Raw genomic sequence first — 20,693 nt, forward strand, 5'->3', positions numbered from 1 at the left:
GTGACGTGGCACTTCCTCAGATGCACCAAAAATCTCCTCTGGGGCACTATTTGAAGGGGTTCCTCTTCCCCAGTGCTCTTTGACTGGAATTTTTTTGTAAAGAGTAATAGAAGTTTACAAACCCAACTAGCTTATTGCAAAGTCTGTTTATGCTCTTGTAGAGAATTTAGGTAGCATGTGGTAACCGAACAGTTACTTTACTTATTTCTTTAATTTAGAGAGGGAGGCGTCTATAGAGGATGACACATTTTCTCTCTCTTTTTTTTTTTTTTTTTTAAAAAAAAAGTGTCCTTAAATATAATTCTCTGGGCAATATCTGATTTTATGTTGCGGAAGCTTACAAATTAAACACTTTGCAACAAAGAACTTCAGGGTGGTTAACGCATTCTCTGCCAAATGAACTATTTTTCCAGAGCAACAACAAGATGAGGTATGGATCACCATTTTACAGACCTGAATTCACATATATACAAACCAAAGTTTATTGTAATTTTCCTTCCCACTCCTCACCATCACTGTATGCATTAAAATTACTGAATTTGAAAACCAATAAAGTCTCTGCAACAATAAAGATGTCCCCATTGGCCTTTTACTTGTAAAACCATATTTGACTATAATTTAAAAAATCCTGTACAGATGTTACAGACAAAAGCGATGCACCAGGAAGAAGGAGGTATCAGAGTCAGACTTTCAGAGGGGCTCATTATCTCCCGAAAGCAATCAAACCCCCAGGCCTCAGTAGGTTTTTTCTCTAAAAAGGCTTCGTGTTTCTGCCAGCAGTACTTTTCCTTACAAGGTGCTTGGTAAAGCATGCATTTTCCTGAAAAGCAACAGGCTTTTTGTTAATTCATTAGCATGGCTCAGCAGTGGTAGTATGTGGGCAGAGATTAACCCCCTCCTGGGGCTGGGCCAGCTGCTCTGCACGTCCTCTTTCAGAGGAAAGCTCTGTGAGATGGGACAGGCTCACTGCACCAAAACCCAGAACAAAACCAAAGCAGATGCAAAACTAACGTACAGAGGGAAATGCTGCCTTTCACACCCAGACTTCTATTCTTGTATTGATGAGTTTTAGGACTTCTGTACATCCATCAAGAGTCGGCAGCACGTGTTGTCCCTCTTGTCCTCATCCTGCCCCCTGACTTCCCACCGCACTGTAAGCGGACATTTGAGGAATCATTTCTGTACACATAACAGACAAAATGGATGCAGCTTGTGCTGTAACACATGCCTTTAACACCGGAGATGATATGCTACCTGCAAATGACAGTAAAAAAACTTGGGATTTATTACTGTATCTATTTGTGCTCTTGATTTGTGCCTTTTAGCTCATTTCTAGAAGACTGATCTCAGGGGCCAGTATCCTGCATCATTAGGGAATGATGCTCTCTCCCTTCCCAAATCCATCACCAACTACCCCCATGCCAGTAATCTGAACACCCTGAGTTCTTTGGGAACCAATATACTATTTGAATAATGTTTTCAACGAAATATAGATTTTAAAAGATAACTTGTTTATATGTTTAGCACAAGTTATCACAACTTCAGAGTAATGTTTATGTACTTCCCTATCTACAAAAAATAAGGAAGATGCATTAAAAAAGCTGATTCTTAAAACAAGTGGAAAAGAACAAGCTACCTGGGCAGAGCTGTAGGTCATACCTAGGAAAAGGTAGACAGAAAAGGTTTCGATAGCGGTGAACAGAAAACGTAGCAATTGGATCTCTACATTTCTTGACTTCCATAAAGCAATGCCAGATGAAAACTTCATGGGACTAAGAATGTGAAATTTCAGCATGTTGATACAGGCAGCCTTGAAGTGATGGCTGAATGAACGGGAGGAACCAAACTCCCTCCGTGGCATAAAGCCAGCAAGTGTGGTACTCCTCTTCCTCAGCCTCCACGAGAGGCTGCAGGTGCCCACGGACAGCTGCCCTTCGCGTGATACAGCTGCAGCTCATCTAAACTGAGCTCCAGCCTCCTGGAATCAAAGACCTAAACCAGAACTGACACAGACACAAATCCCTGCTATTTCCAGGTTTAAATCATTTCTGTAGTGGCAGCGTACAGTAACTTGCCACATCACCTTTACGACCAAACACCTAGCTCACATTTCCCCTTTGAAACCCTCAATTTCAGCAATTGTTTAGGCTATATTCTAAAAATGTTCCACCGTACTTGAAAACCAGGGATGTCCCTATTATATATCCTACAGCTTCACAGATAGAATCCATAAGAACATAGAAGTATAGAAAGTTTTCCACTAAATGCAATCAAAACTAAAGAGATTTAGCCTAATTATTTTAGTACATACATGTATATAAAAACATATGGATCGATTAGAGTGCAATTTGCTAATTTTAGTATTTTATATCATAAACTATATCAAACTGTAGCTTGTAATTCAAAGAGCAAAAATAACGGAGAGCAATGATCCCTATCGTCATCCATGCCAAGAAATCAAAGCCTAATAAATGCTAGAAAAATACTCTTAATCCTCACAACTGAGCAGTTTCATTCAGCATGGCAGGCTAGCACAGTATAATCTTTGGAGACTAGGATGAACTCGGAGAGTGGAGGAGTTATAAATACCAGAGTTTTGGATAACAGCTCAGATATTTATTTAATTCAGAAGGGGAAAAAAGAAAAACACTGCTTTTTTTTTTGTGAAGTGATTTTTTTTTTTTTAAGCAGAAGCTTGACATAAAAGCTCTTTCATAAACGTTCTTAACATCAGGGAGAGAAGCCAGGCAGCTGTGCACTATTATTGTGTACACGGTAAATCAGGCACAAAAAGGGGCAGCTCAGCAGGGCACCGGGAGGGTAAGATGCACACTTAACCCCCTGCACACATTGTTGCTCTATTTCTTTCCATCTTCGTCTGTCTGCAGTCGGTACTGTATCTGTCATGAATGTAACAGGCCACTTTCAATCTAAATCTTGTTATGGATTAATAAGCAAACACTTTCTCGCTTATTATGCAATTTATCATGATGAAAATTGCATCGGGCTCCTCAAGGCTACATGCTGATACATTCATTTATTCAGTGCTCTGTGGATAGAGAGCCATACTAATCTTTATGACAGCTAAGGATGTAATCGCAAGATGAAAATGACTTTCTGAGGAACTGCGTTCGCTTGGCTTCTGTAAGTCTACATTTACATACAATAGGGCTTAGGAGATTCTCTGGGAAGGCAAAACATTTCAGCTTCTTCTGTTGCACTGCATGAAATAATTGAAGTTCAGCCAAATAACATTGTTCATCCAGTTTGTACATATTTCCCCAGAAACACCCCCCCCCCAACACACGGCAATCATTCATTCTTTAAATCTTGAGGAAATTAAAACTGCTATATAAAATTGGTCATATCTGCCTTAGTATAATGTAAAAGAAAGTCAGAAACCTTAACACCTCCCCCACAGAGGGATGATAAAATGCATACGTGGTATTAAGACAACCCCAGTCAGTTCCTTACTGCATCTAGCATTTAAAATGTGTGTGTTTATAAATAAACATTTGTAAACACATTTGTAAAGTAAAATTCATTCATAATAGAGCAGTTTTCGGAACTGTAAGATTTGAAACTGAGTTCTAAGGTTAAATGCTACGGGTGTGTAAAAGTGCTCAGGGCGTTAAATGTTATTGCTACAAGCAAAAGAAACTCCTGACTAAAATAGAAAAGTAACTGAAAACATAAATACATAGTTTAAACACTTGACAATAATGCTTATAATTAAGGTATTTGTAATCATAAGGATATTCTACAGTTTCGTATGTTGCAACATAAAAAAGCAGTGTTTGCTGTGATTTAGCAAACAATAGCCTTAGAATAAAACAGAAAATTGGCTAATTGTTAAAGGATTTTTTTTTTTAAGTATCTAAAGTAATATTATTATGGCAATGCTGTAAACAAGAACATCTGTAAGCTAAGCAAACACCCTCCTTCCGCTCAGCACAGCGTTTCACACGCAGACGAATATCCACCGGGCCACTGAAGGCCTACTGCAGTTTTAAAATAAAGTACTGCAGACATTTCTTTCTCCTTTAACATAAAACTGTCCTCTCCCACACGCTTCAGAATATACCCAGAAAGCTTGATAGACATTAGCAATACCATCAAGCAAAATATTACCTGATGAAAAATGAACCTCTGCATTTCATGAAAAGAAATACAATAAAATTAATACCTAAATAATCAATTATGATGACCTCGGCAATTTCCGACACTAGATTCCCCCCCCCCAGGCAAAAACCTTGCAAAGAAAATATCACAGACCAGTCAGCTGTCTTCCTTTAGGAATGAAATTGCTTCCCCATTAATGAATGGTTTAGCAATTACTGCACGGTTTACAAGTTAACACTTAAGGAACGCCACTAATTAAAATATTAGGTAGAAAGCACTACATAAATTAAAAATTAAGCATGAAATATGTTTAAAAAACCTAGGGAATATTCACACAGGGCTTGGGATGCCAGACTTAGAAAGCACTAAAATTGCAATTGGTGCAGATTAGGAAAGCTCTACTGAAATAAACGGCACCATCGTGATTCACACCGGCTGAAGGTTTTGTTTATGTTCTGCTGGAAACACAGCCCATCAGCACAGATTCAAAACGCAGAACCGCGAACGCGGTAACAGCCTATGCATTTAAGAACATAAACTCGCGTAACAACAAAAACGTGCTGAGGTTTTATTAGAAAAAAGATCAATGATTTCTATATTTTATGTGATGAAAATTATTATTAAATTTAAATATTTGTAGCAACAGTCATTTTCCAAGTGAATGTCTGCAGAACTTTAATACTACAGTATTAATTCATACTGACAACCAAATAAATATGAAATTTCTATTTGCTCAAGGCAACCCTCCACCCGGAGCAGGAGCTACACGTTTTGTATGTCCTAACTGAGGACTAATTTGTTCCTATGCAAGAGCTATGTATCTATGAATGAAAATTTTGTCTGAGCAACACTAATGTATATCCACTTACATTTTTCAAGGTTTTCCATTAAAAGCAGGAAGCTTGAAATAGCTTTCAAAGCCAATTACATGAAGCATAGTATCATTGTTTTATTTCATATAAACAGCCTACTGTGATTGCTTCTTATAGTGACTTATTTTTTCTTTATTTATACATAGAAATCAGAGCCTCTCCTTTTGCACGTTTAAGTGGTTTGCTTTTTTTTATAAAAACTAAATACAGAAATAATTGTTCAGATAGAGATTTAGAATAAATTTCAGACGAGATGATCAATTTTACAACAAACAATAATAAAAATAAGGACTATATTGCAAAACCCTTTCCTGTGCAAATAGTCCTGTTGTCATTAATCAGATTAATGGTGTGAGTAAAGACTGTTCATGTGAGAATCGGGGCCCCAGTTGAAATTTATTACATTTAGGCCTCAGATCATAAAATTCATGGATACTCAACAAAAATGCTGCTCGTGTCCTGCAAAGTTGCACATATTAAATAAATCCCAAACACTAACATTCAAGAATTCCATTATCTTAACACAAAACGCATTAAAAAAAGGTTAAGACACTACCTTTATTACACAAGTCATCTTAATGGCTTCACTTACACATTTAGCCATAATTATTTGATTTAGCCATAATTATTTGATGGCGTGATTGGTAATACACGGCACCATCAAGTGTAACAACTTGCATACATACTTGTGTATACATAACTAGAAGTTGTACAATTATAGTAATTTTTAAGAAATGGAACAAATACGCACTTGGGAGTTCCATACACAAAAAAAACCCCACAAAACCCCCAATGTTATATTTTTTTCTGTGTATTTTATGTCGAAGTGTCAGACTTCCTTTTGAAATTTGCCCTCCCCCCTCCAAGTGCAATTACAAATACCTAATTGAAAGAAGATTTTATTTCAAAGAGGTTAGAACAGAGGTACAAGACAGCATACCATATAAATCTTGATTTAGGACACTTTAATAAGTTGTTCTCTGACCCTAGAGACAGGCTGTGGTCTATTGAGTTTATGATTTCTTAGCAATCCTTAAATCTACAAGTTACCTTGATGCTATTAACAGCAATGCTGTTGATAAAATAACCACCTTTTCCAAAATGTACTTTCCAAAACAATTCACAACCTGACGGGATGGCTTGTAAAACCATGGGAAAAAAAATCCATGTGTTCAGACACACCAGTGGAAAAAACCTTCTGAAAATACTATTTTTACAGTTAAGAAAGGGTGAAAAAAAAATTATGTTAAAGACAGACATATTTTAGATATAAAAAAATGTGTAACTCGCTTCTTTTCCCAAAATTACTAGCAATATGACCGGAAGATTAACGCTGTGTAGCCCCAGGCAATGTCTACCAAGTGTTTGGTGTCCCCCAGTTTTAGATGGGGTGACTCCCCGTGCCAAGAGAAGCCAGCACTGCAGTGCCACTGCGCACAAGTGACCGGATCTCTCCTGCCGTGGTTAAACCCTCTCCTTTTGAGATCGCCCACTGCAGCTGCCCGAGACTGCAAACCGAGCCAGACTAAAGCAGACTTGAAATCGTAATTTAGATGGTACTGGCTCAAATGCAAAACTTGAAACAAAGAGTTGTTCCTTGTCCCACCTTCTTTCCAAGTACCACAGGATTTGAACCAACTGCTGCAAAACCTAGATCCGTGGGTGGAAAATGATACAAGTAAGTATTTGTAAGTGAATAAATGAGATACCTACTTTGCAAGCTGTTTCTCCGCGTCAGCGCAGAGCTCCAGAAGGCCCATCAGCACGGCGGAGACGTCCATGTAGGGCTCCCAGACGGTAAAGCCGCGGCCGATGAGGTCGATGGCGGTTCTGCGGATGGTGCTGTGCGCAGGCAGCTTGGGGCTGGGCGGCTGCAGCAGCAGAAACGTCAGTGCCTTGCCTGCCGTGCAGAGTGGGAGAGAACGGGACAGTGAAAAGAGAGCTGCAGAATTGATTTTGCCTTGTTTCCAAATACTTGCTGTTGAGAAACATGCAGTATGGAAACCTGCTCATAAGTCACCATATTAAGGCTTTATCTCACGAAGAAAGTGCAGGAGCTTACAACTGCAGGGTCCTCTCAAAGCCAGCGAAGAAGACAAAGACATGGTTCTGTGGGTATCAGTTATGTTAATTAACCTCAGGGTACGTGATGCCCAGAGACTCCCTGTGCCATGGATTTCATACAGAATCCAGGATGGCAACCCATAGCAGTCCTCAAACGCAGACACTAACAACGCTCCAAAAGGCAGGGGATACTAGTATAGACTGTCTCAGATAAACGGTATCCACGCTCCCCGTCATCACTCGTAGCTCAACGAACAGCAGAAGGCAGGGAGACTGTTCTGGTACACACAAGCATAGGATGGATTAGAAGTGTTCACCCCGTTAGCAATGCTGCAACCCCGCCAGTCACTGCCTGCGAGAATTTTAAAGCATTCTCAAATAGCAACGACAGCCAGTTTGTTACTGCAACACATCAGTCTGATTCAGATCACTGTGCCACATAAACAGGCCCATGCCAATACTGCCAGCGTTGAGTCTTCAACATAGTATTTTCACTGCAAAAGAAATAGCACTAAATGTATTTTTGGAAAAAATGTAAGAAGTCTCCATGCCTAAATATTTCTGCTTGAAAATTGTGAAAAAAAAAAAAAAAATCAAAGCAGAAATGATAAAAAAGTCCTCCCTTCAATAGACACTTGCTAAGAAAACCCTGAAAATCTGCAATAACATTAACATAGGTAATAAAGTTTTCAGAAAAAAAAGGTACATCATTTTGAAAGGATATCTAAGAAAAACAAGCTTAAAAGATTAAACTTGGGAAAATATCAATTAAAATCAACCACGTTGAGATTACACACTTTTTCATCGGTATCTTGGCTACAGCTAGAAGCAGTTCATGCTAGATGTGCTTAACTGAGTGAGAAACAACAAAAATAAGTCAAAGTCACCAAAACAGCTGCTTGTTTCCAAACGTGCCATGCGCCTGCCCGTGCAGGGGCTCAGATAAGGTGGCACAATCAGATCTCCTCTTTAATTAAAATCCTGTGCTACACCATGATGACATCACCTCAGTAATCAGCAGAGATGATGTTTAGTTTAAGGGAACTAACTATCTGGGGACACAGCTGCAGTGACTAACACTGCAAGAGTGATGCTGTCTCAGGGCAGTGTTGTATTCCCCCCTTCCCCAGAGCCCACGGTAGGCACGGCTCCCCGGCAGTGGCCATTCACCGCAGGGAGAGCTGCCGCCCCGGCGTTCTCTCCCAGCAAATCTTTGGCAAGGCAGCTCCCTTGCACAAAGCAGAAAAAGAAACGCGCAAGCAAAACATGTATTGATGAGCTGATAAACTGGGCCAAGCAGCTCAGGGGATTTGCCTACTTGTCCTGCTCTCGCCCCAGTATGAGTTTAGAAGGGGAAACGGCAGAGAAGAAAGCCTTGGTGGTAATCCAACAAAGCTCCCTGGCCTGTCACTGAGAAGCTCGGCAGCATCGGCTCCCAGATGTGGGTGATTCGGGAACGAGATACCCAATTTTACAGCAAGGATTTTTCTTCCTACTGACACCTCCTCGATGTCAGATACGTAGTAATGCTTTATTTGGGAAAGGGAATGAAATTATTTGTAAAGCCTCCGCATCACTCTGTCTCGGGATGCACAACAGGATGTTGTTTGTGACCGCTTCCGCTCCCAGATCTCAGCACCTCCAGAACCGTGCCTGGGCCTTCTGCTAAGGAAACACTGGACAGCACACGAGCATTTAAATACCAATACCACCCTACATACCTGAGCAGAAATCTCCCTGATGTGGGGCCCACAAATAAGCTATATGTTGAGAAGAGTTGCCTGAAGGTTCACAAGGAGATGTATAATTTTCACCATTCCAGTGTCACACCTCAGTAAGTGAGCATTAGACGTGTATAAAAAAGCAAATAAAACTGAGAATCGGCTCTCAAATAGGAAATGTACTTAGTCCATTTTAGTCCATTTTTTATAGACCCACTGCCAGTCTTGTCTCATGCATATCTTACACATTAAGATTTTTTTAAAATTATTATTATTATTGATGCAGTGCTCTCAGGTTTTGGGGCAGGGCTGTTGCAGTGCTGTGGTTTGTTTTGAGCTGTGCCATCTTCCCAATACCGGGCACTGGTGGATAAGACAGGCAGCTCTCAGGAAAGGGCAGAAAGCGCTTGGTACCAGGGGAGGCTCTAGACCCCTAGACTGAAGAGCTGTGCTCGCCTTTTGACCTGTAACTCTGTTTTTAAAGAATAACCATTGCAGAGTTTCAGCAGGAACTGCTGGACATGTCTCCACCTTTGAAGGACTCAGTATTTGGTGGTTAAGGTCAGTTAGAGATGTAAGCTCAAACATTTATCTCTCGTAGGTGAAGGAACTGAATTTTGGGTCATTTCTGTTACGTTTGAGTGTCCTGGCCGTTCAGACATTAATGTTAAAGAGAGACTCTGCCATCAGCACTGTCCCCTCCAAAAGCGACAGCAGAATCTAGAATGACAAGACAAATGAATTTCCCAAATCAGAGAGCAGGATATTCAAATTGCTCCTACGATCGCTGCAGAGGACCACAGGCAGCAAAGGAAGCTGGCTGGGAGCTCTGCCCTGAAAGGTACCCGCCGTGCCAGTAACCCACCCGCAGCATCGCCTCCCTTCCTGAGGGCTGCACGCCTAACTCATACATTTTACTACGATTACCTCACAGCATTGGTGTCCATCCTCATTAACTCACTTTCCCTCCTCCCCACAATGCCTTTTTTTCCTTTTAGAGAGAAATATAGCTTAAGGGAGTGGGGGGGGAGAGAGAAATGATGTCCCAAACAACTTCAACATACCTGAATTCTGATCCAGGTTCTGCATATTGAGGAAACATGATTAACAATTTCATTTAATAGACTATTTTTTTATAAAAATAATTACATATATATAAACGTGTAGGAGGGCTAAAACAAGCAATGCTTCCAGATAAAGATAATTTATCGTTATCTCTACATAATTATTTGTTACCTCTTAATAATGTTCATTTAGCTTGCTATTGTGATAAAGATAACCTATTGATTTTAACAGGTTTTTCTTTAGTTTTCAGAACTGTCCTCTATGCCTTGCTCGGTTTGTTTATTAAATAAACCGCCTGTCATTTTAAGCATTCAGAAAAGCCAACAACAGACATGCTTTTCTAGTCCATTCACACTAATCCCTTATACGTGTGTAACAGAAGAACTGAAAGTTTCTTCTTGAAGTGCATAACAGGCCATGAAGCTCTAGTTTGTGTGAATTTTATGTCTCAAATATAAGAACCTTATTAAAAAGCATGACTACTCAAACATTACTACAATGAACTATGCCTACCTTTTTCATAGGAATCCTCCTAGCATTGCTCCTGCTGGCACCTGCCTCGTGTAAATCGAGCTACGGAAAAAGATGAACTAAACAAAAGTCATTCTGCTGCCCGTTTCTCAGCCTGGACATCTTTGTTTAAGCTTTGACTTGGCTTAAATGAACGAATTAATATTGACAAAAACATCAACTAAGCTAATGAGTTGTTAGTTAAGGCAATAAACATGTCACATTAGAGTCAGCGCAGTAAAGAGGTAATTAGCCCTGGAAAAGCTCTGCTGATTGGGGCTGTGGAGATCCTTTGCTCTTAACCTTTGAGTCCATTAGTGTGGAGCAGGACAGGGAGCAGCCAGGCTAATGTGCATTCCCGGGACCGGCAGCCTTGCCTGCGCAGCCCAGGGCAGGTCCCTGCTCACGCCTGGCGCTGATTCGGCATCTTTTAGTGAACCTACACACTCGCACTGCCATCAAATGGGCAAGAGAATATCTATTTAAAGGTATTTTAGTAGAAGTTTGGGCCAACATGGTGATGTGACAGAAAAGATCCTACCAAACCAGAATGCAGCTTGTGACTGCACTTCAGTGTGCTCCTCCTGCTTTTGGAAGGGCTCATACATTCAATGCATACTGAAATTACTGTAAGCAGGGGGTGCTGTCTTTCTTGATGGAAATCTAGGTAACATCATACTCTTTAAACAAAAAATAAAAAATCTGCCCTAGTAAAAACTAAGTTTTGATGATTTACACGTACCTTCTGTTCAAAAAAGTCATTAAGAAACAAACTGACAAAAGCTCCTTTCATTAAAAATGAGGGTGCGACTTACTAGACAGAATTACTTCAAGCAGTAACTTAACAGAAATGTAGTTCAGGAAATGACACATTCCTATATAAATTTGTATTAAAACATCATTTTGTTCCAGATGTTTTATTCTGCATTGGTACACGTATGCCACAAGCATATGGAAATGAAAAAGAGCCATACAGGAGGCAATCCAGAGAGCAGAAGGCAGCGATTTTGTCCCTGGACAGAGCTGACCACCTTATCAGTACAAGGGAGTTATCAGGAGTACCAAAACCAGACTGGACTTTTCTCAACCAGTAGAGGAGGATAAAATTTTGGACACAAGTATTGAAGTGCTTTCAACATTTAGGATAGAGATAGCAAATCTGCCAGTTCTCTGAAACTATTTCTATATATCCTCGTGGGAAACATCCCATGTGACAGCACAGAGATATCCACACAAAAAGGTATATCCAGCGAACAGTGGCGTAGTTACAAATCTGCCTACTTTTTCATGTGTTTACTTGAACACTAAAATAAAGGTTTGAGTCTTTGATCCCTATGTCGTTTTTATTAATGAAAATGTGACACAAATACTAAAGCTTATCAGTTATTTTCAAGGCATATACCTGCTTGGATTTCTAAAATGCCTTTCCTTGCTGAATCTCAAGAGCTTTAACCATATTACATCAGTCAGCATTGTTAACCCCATTTTGCCGATAGATTTTAAAAAATTAAATAATTTGCTCAGGAAAATCAATAGCACAGGCATGAATGAGACACTGATAACTCTGATTCCTATTCTCATAATTTGCCACGAGATCAAGTTCCAACTAAATAAAAAATGATGGACTCCAAGAATACGATTTAACTTGCTTTGCATCTTTTTCTGATTTTATGTGGAAAAAAAAAAAAAAAAAAAAAGAAGTGAAGAATCATAGCTCTAATTTTTTTCCGTCTGCCCTCTCTCCCCGTGTCCACAGGCATAGTGTTTTTCTGCAAGAAATTAAACCAAATTGTGACCCTTTCTGGATGATTTGACGTATACCTGAGTGAAACGTCCACAGAAAGACAGAAATATAAATTGGGATAGCTGGGTTAAAAATCCATATCCCTGAATCCCTTCCTACTTCTAGTGCAGTGAATTTTTATTACATATCTTCTCTCATCTTTCAGACAGGTATAAAACCAGAGGATATTTTTAGACCTAAATTAAAAATTAACTAGTCATATTATTTGAAGAATTTTTTTCTAAAGATGTAATGATGAAAAGATTTTTTTTCAATCACATTCAATGTCAAATTTCCTAATTGTTACAGAATTTTTTTTTTGGCCTTCAATATAATTCTGACACTTAAATTTTTTCAACTGAACTTATGTTAGGAGAGACTTCTTTTTTGCTGATGACCTCTTCAAGTCATTTAAGTACCATTCTTGCAACAGGTGCAATGCCTGCAACTTCTAAGGTAATTTCAGAATTGACATGAATAAATAGATTTTTAATTTCTTTTCAAAAGTACGGTCTTAGAGTATATGAAGAAGCTAAGTAGTTATTGCGCATGACAGTAACAAGACTGCATTTTATTCAAAGTAAAAAACAATTTAGAATTAAATTTGAGTTGCTCCTGCATAAAAGGAGAAAAGCAGAGAGGCTGAAGAGAAATAATCCCCAATTCCTACATGTCAGAGCAAGTGACACCACTAAAATCCTGCAGAATCCCCCCGGCCGGCGAGCTGCAGTGCTGGGGCAGCTGTCATTGTGCACTGCGTTACCAGCCGAGGGGATGCCCAGGTAGGAAAGGCAGAGACATCACCTAAGAAAGCCTGGATTGCTGTGCAGCCATTTTGTTCTGCAGATCAGACTAGATAGCTGCGAGATTGCTATCTGCGGCTCGCGCTCAGGCGAGGACTGTTGGATTGCGTCGATGGTTGGTCACTTTGCGCCATTTCATTCGCTATGCAACAATTCAAAATTAATTCTCAATATTCCGGATGCAGTAAGATTTTCCAGGGGCGGCGCAGGCTGCCCCTACCTGCCGGCGGCCAAGAACAATAGGACATTCACTGTGCAGGCAATCGATAGCCCCCACCTGCTCCTCCCAGCCACTGCAAAGGGAGGGAAACAATTCCCACTCACGGGGCTCGCTGCTCGGCATGCAGCCGCTGTAGTTTTGGCTTTGCCCTTCTGAGCGCTGAGGGACAGCCCCTTCTATCACAAATACTCAAGAAGTAATACAGTTTTGAAAAATATCTAGAGAAAGGTAGTCCCTGCTTATTTTGTCAGGAAATTTAAATTGCTACTTGAGGCTCCCATTAGCTGAAAAAAGAGCAAAAGTTGGGATTAGCAAAAATGCACATTTAAAATGACACTTATGACTTGCTGTAAGTCCTTTTTCTCATTTATATCGAAAAGGTAAATGTTTGTAAAGGTACAGACGCTGGAAGATGGGCAATTGGAGCACAGCAGAGATGATTATGCAGCACACACTAGCAGGACACCATTAGGCCCACTCTGCTGTCCCACCAGTGCCGCCGGCTCCCAGCCCGCGCGACGAAGCAAAGTTTGTCCTGAGATTTATAACAACCTCTCAGGGTTTTGAAAATTAAGTGCCTCCTACTCAAATGTGTTTGTGCAGCACATATATAACTCCATGCTTTATTGGACAGTTAAAATTTCATTTTTTAACAAGAAAAAAAATAGGTTTTTGCCTCATATCTGATTAGAAAGGAAGTCTCCTCATTCACTTTGAAGACTTAAAAACATCAGAAATGTTATTTAATCTTAAGGGGAACATTTCCTCTGTTAACAGAGGTTTAACAGGTCAGAACAACCGAACCTAGATGCAGTAAATTGCCAACATTTCTATTAAACAGCATAATATATATTGCTTTTTACATGAAGTAAACAGACAGCAAAGAATATTCCTAAGTGGGGCCAGACAAATGCTGCCCCTAAGTTTGAAAATTATGTAAGATTTTGCATAATACATTAGAGAAAGGGAGACAAAGGAGAACGAAGAAAGTGTTTATAATAGCTGGTTTCCCAGTCTTTTCAGTCTAACTCTGGCCTAGTTAAACCGACCTAACAATGCCATTTTTCTTCCTCTCAAAATCTGCAGTGGGAGAATCAAATGTGAAAGCAAGATCAATTCTGTTCCAAGACAGTAAATGAGTTTTAGATCAGACTTGTTTCAATTTATGGAGAGAACCCAACTATGCTGGCTTAAATGCATTCTTCCTCTAACTATGAAATTATATTACAGTGCTATAGAAAGAGTAAACTATCATTATTTTAATCCAAAATTTGTTTATAATCTAGCAGGAAGGAGAAAGCCAATATGACTCGGGTCATAACTTGTGCATTAAACTTTGTATTTTCATTCCTGTTAATTGCAAAATTCCATTAAACCATGCTATTTATTTTAATCTAAATTATATAATGTTTTCTAAATAAAGCTATTTCCATAAAAATGATCATCATTTCATAGGAAGTAGCTGTTTTTTCCATCACAGTGCTGACCAAACTATATGTTAATCTTAGAAGTTTTCTCCTGTTACACATCATTGTAATGAATTTTCTTAAGCAGTGTGGACAACCCATGACCTACGTAACAGTGGAAGACGCACAATATCAACGAAAGAAGTCAACACAACAACTTGTAGGAGTCATGGATCACAACTTAACCTTCTCCATAGCACCGGTGTCTGATGCACAAACATACCCATACCAACAATGATGTGTATTTTATTCTCAACTACCGCAAAGCCACGTGAGCAATACGTGGCAGTCCAGCTATTTTAAGTTGCTCCTTTCTCCCCAGGCTCTGTCACCCCAAAGGTGCCTGTCCCCTCAATTTCGGTAGCACACCGATAGGTGGGTCTATGTTGCAGCTGACGTCATCGTCATTAGGCTCTTTACAGGGCAACCCAGTAATTGATTCAACCAGGTTTATCTTTGGAGAAAGTAAAACCTGAGTGACTGGGCACCACCGGAACAAGGGGTTATCTTTGCATGTACTTGAGTAGTTTTGAAGATGAAATCAAAGCTCTCCAAAGGCCGGGACGCAGGGTAAAAACAGCTCCTTTTCTTTTTGGCTATTGCTACGCATTTTGAATTACAACACGTTCAAGCCATAGCTTGAAACAAAGACGCTGGCAATCACATCTCTTGTGCTAAACTGGTAACTACAGCAACAGAAAGATAACCACACAAGCAGCAATTAGTTTTCCAACATGTAGATCTCTGAACCAGCTTACTACAGTGTCAGCCCGGTGCTGGTGCTGATGGATTGCTTCCCTGGCAGCAGCTAGCGGTGTTAGTTTGAAATTGTACTCCTAGACAACGTGCCATCGTCTTCATGCTGCGGGGGACACAAGGACTAGCTGAAGGACTGACTGAAGGAGTTGGGTCTCTTCTCCCTGGAGAAGAGAAGGCTCAGGGGGACCTCATCACAGCATTCCAGTACTTAAAGGGTGGCTACAAAGAGAACGGAGGCTCTCCTCATAAGGAGCCACGCGGAGAAGAAAAGGGGCAACGGGTACAAGTTGCACCGTGAAAGGTTTCACATTGATGTGAGAAAGTTTTTTTTACAATGAGAACAATCATTCCCTGGAACAACCTCTCCAGGGACATGGTGGAGTCCCCGTCGCTGGAGGTTTTCAAGATGCAATTGGACAGGGTGCTAGATGGTCTCATCTAGGCTCCCTTTCCCACCAAAGGTTGGACCAGATGATCTTTCGAGGTCACTTCCAACCTGGGCTCTTCTGTGATTCTGTAACTTTTACTGCTGTTCTCCATAGCAATTTATTCCAACCAGCTGCATACCATCATCTCAGAGACGCTCCCCAACATGATACTCAAGTAGTACACGTTGGAATTGATTATGTGCTCCTATGCTATGACATTTCACAAAGATGAATGCAAATGCTTATAAAACAAAATTAAAGAAATTCGAAGTTAACAAGGGATGTATATATTTAAACAAGATTTTTTCTTTTCTTTTTTCTTTTTTTTTTTTTAAACACTGTAAGTGCTAAGTACAGCCAGTTGCACAATGATGCAACTCTGTTGCCTATATGGAAAGAGAACATATGTGACGAAAAGGTGGAAAATAACACCGATACAGTATATGTAAAATAAAACACTTCAAAGTTTATGGTCACACATATGCACTCACATACCTGTGAAGACAGGACGTGCCATTTTGGATTAGATGAAACACTGCTCATGCAATCTTATCACCATGAGCCACTGATATAGTAGCTATTAAAAATTTCCTGCTGTAGACAAGTAGGTAGGGGAACTGCCCCAAAATGCCCAGGCTCCCACTCCCTAACTGTTGGCAGGCTGGACTGCATTAAGGGTTATCCCCTTCAACATACCCTATATTTACTGCAGTTTTCAGTACTTCATGTTATTCCATAAATGCTTAACGCTGCTTACACCTTCAAGCAATGAGTTCCCCAGGCCAGTCCCATGTGTTTGGTGCTGGAGTAGCACAGTGAGCCTGGGGGAAGAGACAGAGAAGTAAGAGGGGAGCCCCAGCAGCACCCTGAAGTGACTGCGTTCCTAATGCTCGCATGGCTCTGGCAGCAGGAGCGTAGCTTGATATCAGAGCCCTCCTGCTTGACTGCTGTTTTGACATGCAGCTGGTCCTTCTCTGAAGAACAAGGGCAACAGAGACGACTACGATTTTCACGTTTTACTCAGCAAATCCCGCCTTCTTCCCAATGAATGCAAGAGCTCCCAGCAAAGACTATTAATTAAAAAAAGGTCAAGAGAAACTCCAAAACAGTTAAGAGAAATAATTTCCAATAATTATAATACTAAGCATTAATCAACCCATCCACTGTAAATCCAAACCCCTGCTAGTTGCCTCAAAAGCAGTATTATGCCAATTATTTTTGTATATTTTCTCCCACATTTCTCCTTCCTAAAATGAGTAATGTCTCACAGGCGTTTTCCTGGGTTTGCGACTATTCTTATCACACATATCTGTAAGATGGTAAAACTCTGATTCCTCTCCTGTTCTTTTAAGGTAAGGATGCCTGGCTTGGCATCTGCAACCCTAATGAAGGAATAATATTAATTTGTATGATGAATTAAATTAGTCTGAGTTTCTCTTCATCTCACTCACTACAAAGGCAAGCATAGGCTGATTTATTGACTTGTCACAGCTTATGAAGCAGCAGTTCATAAAAAAGTTATTCTGAAGTGTTCCTTTTAAACATGCAAACTATTGATCGACAATGTTTGGGCACTATTTTATTAGATACAGACACTGAACAGCAAAAAGCATATGTAGCTTTGGTTTTCTCACTTAACATATGAAGAATACATATTTTAAGTTGGTAACATTGTATGTAGATAATGTAATTGAATCCTCAAACACACTATTGTTTGCTGGTTGTTTAAGCCCTCTGTAACATTTAAATGCAACTTACCTGCTGTGTCAAACACCATCTCTAAATGTAACATTAATTTAAAAGCAGGTATCAGCTATATAAAACACAGCAAAATAAAACTACAATTTTCTGCAAATTTTTTCAGGGAAAGAATTCCTCTTTTCCCTTTAGCACAGCTATCCCAGCTAGAACACGTGTGACCAATATGGAACGATAATCTAGACTCCGCGCATGATCCGTCTTACTAAAGACTGTTATTGCTTGTTGTGCCATCAATGGCACTGAGCGCATTTCATCAGCCTCCCAACCGGTTGGCTATTTGTGCAAAATGGAAATTGTAATCAGATTCCAATAGAGAGGACCTTTCACCATCCACATCAGGAAGGAAAGAATGAATCTCAAATAATACGCCTGATCACAATGCTCTGCAGCCAGAAAACATCTATTGCAATTATGAACTACGGCTGCAAAATATAAAAATTATCTAGCACAGCAAGCAAGTAAGCATCCCTGCTTTCGGTTCTCTTTGTTACCTGTCCCTGGAGCTGAAGCCATACTTTCCTTCAGATATGCATATTACTGGCAGCATCGGTTCTGTTTCTCTGACAATAAACTTCTTAATAAAAACCAAGCAAAATAGCTGTATAAACAAAAAAAAGAATATATATTTTTCTGAATTTCCCACCTAAATGCAAAAATTGATATTACAGAAACTGCTTTTAAATATTCAGATACTCATAGGCAAGGGCTGTTGACAAAGACAATCCCTTCGGGAGACGGGGAGGAGAGGCAAGCCCAGCTGATGGAGTGGGTAACATCTGCTACTGCCTTGGGGTGGCATACTGAGCAACCCCGGCAGATTTGCACAGCGCTGAGAAACACTTGCCACTGGACTGTGGTCTTTACATAAATGCTGTTTCTAAGGAGTGCAAACGCATATACACTTGCAAACATGTGGAAATAAAAAAAACGTTCAAATTAATCACAGAATCATAGAATTGTTTAGGTTGGAAAAGACTTTTAAGATCATGGAGTCCAGCTGTTAACCTAGCACTGCCAAGTCCACCACTAAACCATGTCCCTAAGTACCACATCTACTCGTCTTTTAAATACCTCCAGGGCTGGTGACTCAACCACTTCCCTGGGCAGCTGTCCCAATGCTTGACAACCCTTTTGGTACATACTGCTAGCCTGATATTACATTTACTCGGGCAGGTATTCTTCTCTTGAACTACAGCTGCTTCCTGTACATACATTTCCCTCGGGACATTAAAACACACGGCCGTAAGCCTGAAGTCATAAGAACTTAAATCAGGAATTACACACCTCACAAACACTGTGAGGTTTTCAGCAATGTTACATATCTCACCCTGGCTCAAGGAGGGGCTGTGAAGAGCAATGGGAACGGCACTGTCGTGGAACTGGACCTAACCCCAAAGGGCTGATCCCGCAGGTACCCTGTGCAACACGAAGCACTTGGTTGTGCAAGGCACATTTCGGAGAATTAGGGGCAGAAGTGAGATGTGACTGGAGTGGGGAAGGGGTTCTGGGGTGTCAGAAGGGAGCTCTCATGTCTGGACCAAAAAGAGAGAATCCCACTTTAACTACCTCTCACCATAAACCACCATAAATCCAGATCGCCAAACGCCACCAGGGCTGTGCTCTCCGTACCTTTCCATCGGACATCAACACGATCCCTACACCTGTCCAACCACCCATTTTCACAAGAACTGCAGAAAACTAAAATCTCCAACTTTGCTGGCATCAGCAGTGTTTTCAAAGGGTACAAGGGGATGGCATGCTCAGACCAGCAGCAAAATCATACACATTTTGTTTTCTTAGGAAATGACTAATAAGTGTATCTCCTGTGATATTCTTCGTTATATCAAATATCTGAGTTACCCTCATATACTGCTACAAGAAAAATTTCTGTTCCTTATCTGTAAAATGGGAATAATATTGTCCCTTTAAGTTTTAAAAAACCCCACTCATATCTGACACATTTGTAGAGCAGGTTTTTCAGGATATTTGGTACTACACTGAACCTTTTATCTTAAACCAGCCTTCCCCAAGACCAGCTGCTCCTGCAAACGCTCAGCTGTTGGCAAAGGAGACCCAAGTCCTGCCAAAGGAAAGAATGCGGGAGACAGGGATCAACCCGTGGAGCTCGGCACGGGGTCCGTGGGGCAGGCAGGGCCTCAGCAGCGAGGCAGCAGGCACTTCATGCTCCAGGTATCACAGGACACGCAAGCACCTCCCCTCCCAGCGTGCTTTCCCGTGCGCAAAGCCCGCTTCGCTGCACGGTGCCAGCTCGCCCCGGGGACGGGCCCCCTCCACACACTTAATGGGGTGAGCTTGGGGATTACCATAAAACTGCAGCCTGCGACAGGGTGCGATGCACGGAGGAGCAGTGCTGAAGGCTGAGCTTTAACTGCTTGAATTTATGACCTCGGTGTTTGTCAAACAAGAAGTCTGCCTCCTCTCTGCCCGCACGCAGCGGCACACACCCCAGTGCTGTCATCGCTCACGTGGGCAGAGCGGCTCCCACAGCCCCACACAGGCTGCTTTCTCCCTCAGGCACCTTCCCAAGCCTCCTTCGTTGGGTTTAGCCTCTCCCCGCCCCGGCTAACGAAGCTTTGCTCTGTCTGCTCGCATGCAGCAGCATGCTGGGTCCTGCGGTGCTGCCGCCCCACAAGCGGCCTGGAAAAAACAGTCTGTTTTGGTTTCTTTCACGAGACAAAAATGTGTTCTCTGGTGGAAGTGTCCACATTTTGTCCAGTATTTCATATGAGAGCCTGTGCTCGAACATTTGGAAACAGAAAGCAGATAAAGGTCCATGGACACAAACGTGGTTATAGCTGGCCGTCACCAAGACCCTTCTCGGCAGGTCTGACACCCCCCAGGGAATGACTTGGGGCTTGTCTGAGCAGCAGGACTCTGGAAAGCTGAAGTTGGAGGAAAAAATACAGTATCTTGAATTTTTATTACCCCCAAATGGGGGTTCACTTACGGAGGTGTATGGACCGGTGGAAAACATAACTGACAGGGACTTGTTTGGTGCTGAGCCTTCCTCATAGTCCAAACACAAAGAAGAGAGATTTTTAGTTTGCTGAGATACAACTCGTTACGATAGCCAGGATGTTAAATATGCAAAAAGGAAA

General features: G+C 41.0%; 1 protein-coding gene across 5 annotated transcripts in view; it reads right to left on the reverse strand.

Moving 5' to 3' along the window:
* LOC143171857 (WD repeat-containing protein 7) overlaps window positions 1–20,693 on the reverse strand; it is a 151,167-nt gene that overhangs the window by 45,472 nt on the left and 85,002 nt on the right. For all 5 annotated transcript variants that reach the window (XM_076360957.1, XM_076360959.1, XM_076360956.1 and 2 more), the window contains one exon: window positions 6,708–6,894. In XM_076360957.1, the coding sequence (XP_076217072.1) occupies window positions 6,708–6,894 (187 nt within the window). The remainder of the gene's footprint in view (window positions 1–6,707; window positions 6,895–20,693) is intronic.

Source organism: Aptenodytes patagonicus, chromosome W (genome assembly GCF_965638725.1).
Source record: "Aptenodytes patagonicus chromosome W, bAptPat1.pri.cur, whole genome shotgun sequence".
Classification (NCBI taxonomy): Eukaryota; Metazoa; Chordata; class Aves; order Sphenisciformes; family Spheniscidae; genus Aptenodytes; species Aptenodytes patagonicus.